The sequence below is a fragment of the Loa loa genome (genome assembly GCF_000183805.2).
Source record: "Loa loa unplaced genomic scaffold supercont3.119, whole genome shotgun sequence".
NCBI lineage: Eukaryota > Metazoa > Nematoda > Chromadorea > Rhabditida > Onchocercidae > Loa > Loa loa.
In genome coordinates, this window is record NW_018108299.1 from 12,540 (window position 1) to 23,309 (window position 10,770).

Genomic DNA, 10,770 nt, shown 5'->3' on the forward strand with positions numbered 1-10,770 from the left:
AGCTTTAGTAACATTGTATATATGGAATCGATATTTTCCAATACAAAAAAGTATAAATGATGTTAATGGCGTTAACGTTGAATCAGAGATAACAGAGTTGTTCACTGAATAGCACGGAATCAGTGATATTTTTCTTTCATACAATATTTACGAAATTACTAATATCACCGAACCGCGTGTTATCAATTGTTATGTTTATGAATACTGTTAATCAGAAAAAATTTAGGACTCGAGTCATTTTCAGAAACAACAATTAGCATAACAGGCGATATTCTCTGAATCATGCCTATAAAATACCAAAAAATTCCCATGAAGTCATTGCTTTTCGATTTCAAGTGATGGAAAAGGTTGTAGTTTTTGTTAAACCTGCCGATTCTTAGACATCCTTTCCTGGCTTGCTTGGATCTTCCGGAAATAATTCCCAGTTTGATTTTTAAAGTGTCCACGTAGATTATCACTTTGTGCACGATGAAGAGTATTAACGAAAACGATCAAACCTTTGGTACGATTAAGAGACACTAATGTTATTATGCAGAAAGATAGGAAGAGGTCTGGCAAGGCCAGATCAGAAGAGCGGAGAAATTTGATATTCAACTGGCGAGGACCCTTACAGTAACTGTAACAATGAATCATCGAAAAGGGACTTTTTCGGAGTAAACCACTCTTCAACGTTTTACATTGAGGAGACATTCATTTGTATATATTAAATGATCAACAACTATATCGTACGACAATTATATCGTAACAGAATATCATACCATTACTGATGCCAAGGGTCCGATATACTTAGCTAGTATTATAATGCCCATTGCTAAAGATTGCTGATATGATATTGAAGATGTGACCTTTTCTACGGCAAAATGCACTCACAAGAGAGATATTTATTGTTAACAACAAAGCCATCCTTGTATATATGCCCTTCACTTTCCCTGTTCTAGAAGAACCATTCTGCCTTCGCTATTGATCATTTCCTATGTCTCCTTACCTGAATTTCAGCAGACCGGAAAGTTACAGTCTTTCTGGAAATCTCCCGAATCAAAACTATCTACTTGTAAGAGTTGAAAGTATCTCAACTTTTCCGTGCAAATGTTGGGACTATTTATAAACGAAAGCTACAATTTGGCTGATTTGTAAATCTATCCGGAACAGCCCTAATTTTCCCCCTCCATTCTCCATTTTCCTCATCTTTCTCTATCCCTTTCTTCCACTGTTACATAAAAAAGGTATCCGATTAAGATGGGATAAGTGAGTGAGACAGCGATACCGTCAAAGTCACGTAGATGCTTGTATCACACTGATCTACTGAGATAATGTTAAACGACAAGGGCATGTTATGTTGATTTCTTGTACATCTGGAGGTTTGTGGTAGTTTATTTTGTATGGTGAGGGTCAGGCCACTTCCACAATTAGTTCTGACAATTAATTTTCTAAAGCGAGAGTAATTTATGGTCTAATGGATACGCGCATTTTATCGGACTACCTATGTTGTATCATTTGTGTGACTCTTGACTCGCATGTCTGTCTAACCACATGGCTTTGTTCTCTCAGAATTTGACATAAAGTTGTCAGACTAATTGCTTAATATTTCTTACAATTTTCATCGTCTTCTGTTTTGAGACTTTTTAGTTAGTTTCTCATCCGAGCCATCTAATTTTTGCTAGGTTTAGCTTTTTTCCAAAAAAGCGTCGAATAGTTCATCATTCAAGGAAGAAAAAGTACCACAAGTATCACAAACACCACATAACATACTTCCTATAGATTAGTTGTGTGTGCGGTAAATATTTAGGAAAATCCATTTAATAATAATTGAAACTCTGACAAAATGAGTAACTTTGATATCACACTTTTATATAATATATTAAGTCCAAATATTAAGTCCTTTTTGTATCCATTGGCGAATGATAAAGCTTTTAGCAAAGAAAACCAAAGAATCAGTTTTACCGTAATGTTTTATGGGCAGTGGATTAATTTCTTTTTTACATTTCAGAAGTTTCCACAAGTTGTGTAATCGGCAGGGTGTTCCGTTGAATAATTTCATTTCGGAAAACTGATGTTAGGAGAGCAGATTCGTCAGGGATTCAGTCCTCTATTAGCTGTTCTTACATCAGATGCTGTGGAACGTATTGCTGCTAAGAGTAATCTTAGCTTCACTGATTTACTTTTGCCGTTTGCTACTGTTAATTGCACATTAAAGGTTACTTTTTAATTCGTTTCCATAATGAGATTGCTATAACGAGTTCAAAAATTTCTAAATTATAGAAAATATCTGAGAGAGACACTAAAGATTCAAATTCCAAAATTCCAGGATCCTTCGGGCTCATCGATAACATCACGCATATTCTTTGATTTCCGAGATCTTCAACGAGACGGATTCCTTCTAAGTTTAACTGTTTTGCCTTCTGTTTTACATGAAGCTGCATCGTCGGTTGCATCCACATCGGATTCCGACCCCGAACTTGCTTCTGTTGCTTTCAGGCTTGTTCTTTTGCATGGTTTTGTTTTTTCGGATTAAACCTCAAAATACATGTCCTATCAAGTCTCCTTTGGGTTTCTATCACTTTCGCATTTCAGTAGATTTATAGCTTATCCAGCAGCATTTTCCCACTAGATCAATAGATTTAATTTGAATACTGTTACAGTGAAACTTTGCTGAAATGGTCCGAGCCGGCAGAGCACGAATTCCTTCGAACTTACCTTGGTTGCATCTTTGTCGTATCTACCGATGACGAAAATCCTGTGGAAGAATTATCGCGATTGATTGATATTCAGTATCAGCAACAGGTATGATGCTGTTATTTTGTTTGTTGAAAAATTAAAAAAATAAACCACTTGGATAACATATAATCTTCTGCGCTAACGGAAAGCTGATATGTGTCAATGCGATTTCCGAATTGTCACAACTGTTACTAGTTTTTTTTTTTACCGAATTTCTGAACTGGGCAGTAATCCAGTCATTATCGAGGAAAAATTGAATTTTTTGATATTGTTGCTACATTTATAGTTTATATGCAATCAGCTCGTCCATTCAGTTCTCGTCTCAAAGAAAAATTGTATGCCAAACATTCATTTCATCGTTGAAATTATGCATAAAAGATTTTCTATTTCATCAGGCTCATTTTTATGTACGTCACAATCACAAGCATTGGTAAAAGTGCCGCCACTGAAAGTAATTTTTATATGTGAGATGCGGTAGATTAAATACATTGTTGCACTTTAACTTTTTTATTTCGTAATACTGAAGAAATGGTTTTGACAGTATTCAGTTTTAGTAGGTCTTTTTATTTGATCATGTTAGATTTATCAGATTTATGATATATTTGTCAAATATATTTTAAATATATCTTATTGCTTTTCAGAAATTACGTTTTAATTACTGATGAGTCTTAAACCGTTTCACGTTAGAAGCAGATCTGTTTTTTGTTTCTGTTATTGCGAATTTGTTATGTATCATCTCTCCTTTGCATTTATAGCTTTCTCTGATAAATTCAGCGGATTGAGTTTTTATGTTTTTATGGTATATTTTTATGGAAATCTTTAATATATCAACCTGCAAGTGCTAGGTTCCAATGGCATCATGATCCGTGCCTAGGCATAGATTCTTTTGACAATCTGCACTGGACGTTTGTAAATGAAATAAAATAACTTTACCTTAAAGGAAGTGAATGTTTTTTAGGGACATGAAAGTTAATAAACGATGAGTGCGCCATAAGTTAGCAGAGTTTCTTTTTTCCTAAATGATTTCTAATTATTTTTTCCTAAACCATTCCATTAGGAATGCCTAATTAATTTTAATAATTTGAAAAAGGAGTAATTGTGTCAACTTGTAGCAATTTTATCATTACTAATTTATAAATATTCTATAAAGCATATAAAATACTTCATAAAGTATTTTTTTCTGTTAATTTTTTAATATATGTTAAGCAGTTTCCTGAATGGTTCGTCATTATCAAATTATATTTGAATTGTGTACACAATACAGTCAGTGTAGATGGCGAAAATGCAAAGTGAAAATAAAGTCGCTAGTTCAGTAATCACGATTCAATCGATTTTTTTCCTTTCGCAGTGGATTGTTTATATGTGCCCTTTATGGGTCCCTGTATGTTTTTGCGTGCTGTGTGTGTGTATGTTTACTCCTTGTTTTAGTTTACTCCTTGTGCGATATAAATGTGAAGCTACTGATTTGTTTTTCTAACTTTTTAACATTTTAAAATATTCCAAGATATTCGTACGTCATTACAAATAGTTTGTAACAATGAAATATACAGGAGTTTTTGACTATTTCTGAAAGTAAGGCTTAAAGTGAAACATTAGCTGCGTCAAAAGTACTGAATAACTGTAATGTTATAAACGCCATGAGGGAGAGCTAAATCATCGTGGATGGGTGAAAAGCGACATTATTGCATTAACTGTCAGGTTCTGTTTGAAGTTTAGGATTTGATGATTAGATTCAAAATTAGATTTAGATTGTTAGCTTGGATAATTAGACACCAGAACTTTGAAATATTAGGGTGCTTTTGTTGATATAAATAAATAAATATATATATTTCATAATATTACTTTCTTGTCTTTTCTGCATTTTTTTTATCTTCACTTTGTTTTTGACTTTCCTGTTAATCGTTTCCTCTCTCTTTGTCTGTTGTAGAACCCACTCAAGTTTTTGAGTAAGAATGGACAATGATGTTTTAAAATACTGATCCTAACCTAGAGGAAGCTATGGAAATGTTGCATTTTTCCATGATAGAATTACTTAATAAATTAGATTTTACTCTTAAGGTTGCAAGGTTCCATAGATTTAGAAATTTTTAACACTGCATTTATTAGCGTAATTTATATTGCAGTATGGACAGAACGCTTTTGCTATTGGGCCAGCGTACTGTGCAATGCCGAGATGGATGCTTCCAAATATTTTCAAGTATTTCTTAATTGTAGACGATGAATCGTCAGGAAATGGATCGTCGAGGTGAGCGGTTGTCCTTCCATACCTGAAGTTTGTTTTTGTTAGGAGTTAATTTAGTAGTAGTTCGTTTCAACTTGAGAATGGATTAAGGCTCCAAGAAGTTTGTACCACAAATCAATAGCGACTATTGCCGCTTCCTGAACCGTAAATTGTGTCAGAACCGTTAATTTCGATAAGGAAATGTATTTTCATCTTTTTAGGGCACTTTCAGTGTTTTCAACAATCACTACACAATTCGGTGTTCAAAATTGTTATTTGCTTAAAGTGAATTCAAAATACGATGATGAATTAACGGATCCGTGGCGTGCACATTTGGAATCGAAATATCGTGGACTAAAAAAGGATTACAGCTTGCTAAGCATAAAGTTCTCACAAAAACAATGGGATTAAGTGTTGGCTTGGTACGTTCTCGTTTTTTCTTTCTGTACGCAGAGTAATGTATTCCTCATATTAAATAAATATTTATTTTCAGTGGTAAGAAACTTCTGCTGCTTACCAATTTAGCAGTGATTTCGAAATTGATCATCTTTGCTGTGAAGCACTGCCGAACTGATGAGCAACCAAAGTTTCCTTCTACTGAAAAGGCGCAGTTATTTTGTATAAAACACATACTAATTTGCTCACAGGATATCTTAGCTTTGTAAAACTGTTTTTATTTCAGAATCGTTGTGTTTCTCTGTAACACATGTTTATTTCATGTAGTTGAATTTATAAAAATGCTCGAGTTTCATTAGTATTTACAGAAATCCGAAAATTTTTGTGACTTCTAGTTTGCTAGAAAGAAAAAATTATTTTCAGACCTCAACTACTGAACCATCTCTAATAGGGCAGAATAATGGTGGTCTTGCCAATTTTGGCTCTGTCTCCGCTGTACTTCATGGACAGTGTCTCAGCTATAATGATCGTGAAAATGTCACAAAAATGATGGAATATATGGTTCACAATGCTCTATTACCTTGGGTAGAGCAACAAATGCGCAATCTTAATGAACAGGTCATCGTGCATCGTGGAATAAGCAAGTCATTGACTACCGGGGTACGGAAGTGGTTTGGAGCAGCAGCTGCTCAACAAGCTACATCAATAACGTATGAAGACCTTTTGCCATTTGGTTTGCAGTTTTTCATCATTTAATTATGGTTTGGATTCCCTTAGTCTAAAAGTGTTATTCTTCCTTTTGTTTCAGTGTTAGCTTCTATTTATTCAATGACAGAGTTTCTTTATAGATCTCTTTCTTGCATAATCTATTTTTCGTGTATCAGACTAAGCTTTTAAATTCTCCCTTCCACTTAACTAAAGAATTATGCAAAACTTTCATTTTTAAATGGAAAGTACAGATAATCTCAACTACTAATTTTAGTTATGCACGGGATAGTGGCGAAATGCAGATTAGACTATTAGCCGATCTTTGTTTCATTTTTGGACTTTATTCTTATGCGTATCAACTTTACCAAATGCTTAGAAAAGAATTTGCTGTAGATCAGGCTTGGTTGTACAATGCTGGAGCACTTGTGAGTATCAGTTGTTCTTTAAGTAAATTCCTAACCCAATTAGAAATTGGTTTAAAATACTTGGCAGTAAAAAATTAGGGCTTTTCATGGAAAAGAGTTAAATTGTCGTTTCTTTTTCAGGAAATGGCAGCATTAAGTTTATTTTTAAGTACATCTCAGATTACTGCGAAACAGTATCCACAGCATTACATGGATGATGCGATCAACTTTTATACAACAGTCAGCCTGTAATTGCTAAAAATTTTCATACACCAAATATTTAACAAAACCAATCTACAACAGATTTATAACTTCTGCTTATTCTCTCACATTTAACATTTTAAAAGGCATTTTCGGGAAAGGAAACGAGGGAGTGCAAGAAGGAAGGAAATAGACGGGAACGAAAAAGAGCGAAGAAATTTACGATTATTATGACAGACTTTAACATAACGTTTCAAGAATAAGAATTGATTGTTATGCAGCACTTTTTGAAATTGGACTTCATTTCTAGCCTTTTCCAGAAAACCAATTTTGACAATGCGAGCTGCTATTTTAAGTGCACTGATACTCTCCACTTTGGAATTATATATCGAAGCGTGTGCGCAACTTCTGAAGCTAACGAATTCTGTTAGTTCGACTTTTATTTTCCTGCTAAAATTAAGTTTTGGATAAGGCAGAAGCTTAGTTTTTTTATCTTGTAACATGAACTATGGAAGAATAAAAATGACCATTTACGAGAAAGTGATTACTTACAGGACGATGACTTATTCAGTGGTGTTTTGCTGGAAAGGGCAAGTGTTTATTTCGGAAATGCCAAGATGCATCGAAAAATGGCATTCCATTACATATTAGCAGGACATCGGATGTCTAAGGCTGGTCAGAAACAATTATCCATAAAATGCTACAAACGTGCTCTTTCTGAGTATCTCTCCAAACGTTGGATTTTTGCAGAAGTAAGCCATTTACCTCAGTTTCGGTCGAGAGTTTTATGCTGATATGTTAATATTTTACATTAAAACGGGTGTAACTTTATGAACTATCAATCTGCAGGGCATGCCGGATAATGCTAGTAACTAATAATGGTAATGGTGGGCATGTCAGTTTTCCACAATGACTGATTGCTAAAAAAATTCTAACCTCCAGAAAAGCTAAAAATTATCTAAATTTATGTGATACAGCTTTTTTCTTGGTATTACTACTATAAAGGTAAAAGGGTATAAACATTCATTTCACGAAATACAGAAGCATGTCGGCTTCCGCAAACACAGAATGATAATGTAGAGGAAAGATTGATAGACGATGACATAGAAGGACATTATATGCTGTATTTTAGAACAGAATGTCAGGATGTAAGTTTATAGACCATAAGAACATTTCTAATAGTAAATACTGCAAGCATTTAAATGTGTTGAGATAATATTGATTTGTTTGACTAATATGATATTTAGGATCATATTCTTTATGCATTGGCTAGTGAAAGTGAGCAAAAAGAAGAAGCCCTATCGTGGTGCTTACCTTTAATAAGATCACAATCAGTACAACATGCCAGTCAGCAGCAACTTTTTCTCAAGCATTACCTGCAACTTTTGAATCATTGTAACAGTACTCGAACTGATGCGCTCATGATGGTACCTCTAGTAGATATTCAAAACATTGTTGTCATTTATGGCGAACGTCCAATCGAATTAACACCTGAATTGATTACAAATGTAGAAAATTTGGTTCGTTCAGTCATTTTTTTTCTCATCTTGAAATTATTTATGCTTATAACAACTTTTTGACTTGGATCTATCAACTTTTCCACTCTTTTTCAGAGAAATAATGGGGATGGATGGGTAAATTTGGCCAAAGCTGCGTACTGGGCAATAACAGGTTCTTTTGATGGTTTTCGAGAGACAGGGACTGTTCGTACAGCTTCTACGGATAATTCAAAGGTTTAAGTTTTTTTTTTAACGTAACATAGTATCGACAATAAACGCATTTTCTTCCTTTGAATGCTTTACATTAACTTTTTGTAACAATGTTTTTGCTGGCTTTGTGTGGGATTTCGCTACAATTCATAGTTAAGTTTTTAATTTAGGTACCTTTTGCTCCACCTTTGGAAAGAATGCGAATAATATTGTCATTAAAAAACTCTATGGATATTCCCTTGGTCTTGAAAAATATTCATTTGGAAGTATCAGCTGATCCAACGATGTATTTGCAAACCTGTGCTGATAAAGTTAGTTTTAGTTTGTGTTCTTATCCTTGTTCTCTTTTCGTCTTGCATCTCATGAACATGAAACTAGGATATTCGTAGTATCTTAATTTTAGATCACGGATGTCATAACCTTAGTTTCTTTGTCGCTAACATCTGTATTTTCTGGGCCATTACTTAAAAGTTTGAGGAAACCATCCTTCATCCTTCACCTTAATCTAAATTAATCAGCTTTTTCAGATTACTTTAGAACCGAAATGTGATTGGATTCCTTTTGAATTATCTATTATTCCTAAAGAAGTTATTGGTAAAGTTCGAGTGCACGGTTTGTCTTTCAATCTTGTAATTGGCGAAATCAGTGTTACGTATTCAATTCCGCTTAACATTCGCGGACCACGGCTGAATAACACAAAAAAGGAGGTTAAATTTTCAAAACGGTGCTAGTATTTCTTCAAATAATCTTTTGAATAAAGTAGAGTCTGGTTTTCACGAACGCTTATAATTATTTTTCTCACGTCGAAACAATGATTTAGAAAATATTTCTTAGACGATAGTAAATTTTCCGTAGGGAAAATTCTTTTGGAATATATCTGTACATCAGTACGTCAGTTTTCATACCTCATGATGATTTACTACAAAGTAGTGATGCACAAAGAAATTTATTAGCATAAATGTGATTAATGCTAGAAGAAAAGAATATTAAAAATACTCAATGTATAATAAATCATTTTCAGAAAACATCTGTCTTATATGGCGAAGATTATCGCTTGACTGCAAAAGTAACAAAAGAACAGTGGCCACTGGTTGAAATTGATTTGCCACCAAAACGACGATTAATGGCATTCTGTGGCCAAATTTGTCGATTTGACTGTGACGTGAGCAATATAGGTGTAGTAACTCTGGAAGCTTTTTGCATAGTCACTGATCATCCGGAGCTAATTTCAGTTTATGAGGAAGAATGTTCAGGAAGTACTGCATTTCGGTCTGTAGAATGTACTTCAGCAGCTACAGATGCTGCAGTTGGTGTTTTCAACTTGAAACACGGCGTTATTGCTGTAGGCCAGAAAAAAAGGTTGGGATTCTGTGCTCACATTTTTCGAATCCTGTATAATTTTGTTTCTTTTTTTTTTTTTTTAACCCACTGGAAACTTATATAGATATCATCTTGTAATATATGCACTTATTGATTTTGCTTTTCGGAGATCTTTGAAATTCTGCAGCGTTACAGACTGGGGAAATAAGCATTGTTTGTATCATTTTTGATTCACTTCAGATTACAATTAGCAGTTCGAGCTCCTACTACTGAATCTCTTGGATTTAACGTAATGTTGGTTTGCTACTATCGTGGTGATAATTGTATGGTCCGAGAGGAGAGACATTTAATCGTGATTGATACCCGTGTAATTTTAGAAACTTCATTAAGGTAATTTTTTAAACGCCTGAATTGCTAACTATTTTTTTGATAAATAGATCTAAATTTGTAACTTTTACTATTTTTGCTATTTTTAGGCTTGTCGATCGCGCCAGTGGTGCATGCGTTTTGCAGCTGCGTAATCTCATACCAAGTCGTAGTTCTTTACTTGCCAAAATTCAATTAATAAGGATACGGTCGTTGATTGCTTATACCAAGATAAATTTTACTTCGAAAACACGGCAAGATTCCTTGCCACGAATTTTTCTACATCCTCTGCAAAAGCGTCGAGGTAAGTTGTCTCAATCAGGAATAGTGCAGTGTGGATTATAGGCCGTGGAAAAAAATGAGAAAAATAAAGAATAAATGAGTTTCTGGCGATTGAGACTGGCAGATATTTATCTTCTCAAGCTTCGATTTTTCTTAGAGATGTAATTTTGGCGCCACATTTAGTGGAACTGGAAAGTGAACAAACAGATAGCATATCGTTTTTGGCTAATGGACATACGGGAGCAGTATCCTTATGGTTTTGCGATGAAATCAGGGATATTCCGAAATGGTTCAATTCTCTTGATTGTTCAGACGAAATATCCGGTGTTGTATCTTCATCAAAACAAAATACGGAAGATGAGAATACAGCAGTTCCAGATCTTGATTTATTCTTTGCAGTCCTCTGGAAAGCTAACGTCATTAATAGTGATGGTACTGCTTCTACAGG

General features: G+C 34.3%; 2 protein-coding genes across 2 annotated transcripts in view; both read left to right on the forward strand.

Annotated features, from left to right (window-relative positions):
• Positions 1–2,050: 2,050 nt before the first annotated feature.
• LOAG_09274 (hypothetical protein) lies at positions 2,051–4,964 on the forward strand (the record flags this gene model as incomplete). Its single annotated transcript, XM_020447898.1, has 4 exons — positions 2,051–2,194; positions 2,306–2,475; positions 2,640–2,781; positions 4,839–4,964. The coding sequence occupies 4 exons, from the start codon at positions 2,051–2,053 to the stop codon at positions 4,962–4,964; spliced, it is 582 nt and encodes a 193-aa protein (XP_020301916.1).
• A 373-nt stretch (positions 4,965–5,337) lies between these two features.
• Positions 5,338–10,770, forward strand: part of LOAG_17722 (hypothetical protein) — a gene marked incomplete at both ends in the record, with an annotated part of 6,646 nt that continues 1,213 nt past the window's right edge. Inside the window, 14 exons of the mRNA XM_020450384.1 lie at positions 5,338–5,358; positions 5,756–6,042; positions 6,315–6,465; positions 6,586–6,692; positions 6,966–7,071; positions 7,200–7,397; positions 7,893–8,165; positions 8,259–8,378; positions 8,525–8,665; positions 8,882–9,061; positions 9,376–9,713; positions 9,915–10,064; positions 10,151–10,344; positions 10,506–10,754. Of these exons, the coding sequence (XP_020305939.1) occupies positions 5,338–5,358; positions 5,756–6,042; positions 6,315–6,465; positions 6,586–6,692; positions 6,966–7,071; positions 7,200–7,397; positions 7,893–8,165; positions 8,259–8,378; positions 8,525–8,665; positions 8,882–9,061; positions 9,376–9,713; positions 9,915–10,064; positions 10,151–10,344; positions 10,506–10,754 (2,515 nt within the window). The remainder of the gene's footprint in view (positions 5,359–5,755; positions 6,043–6,314; positions 6,466–6,585; positions 6,693–6,965; positions 7,072–7,199; positions 7,398–7,892; positions 8,166–8,258; positions 8,379–8,524; positions 8,666–8,881; positions 9,062–9,375; positions 9,714–9,914; positions 10,065–10,150; positions 10,345–10,505; positions 10,755–10,770) is intronic.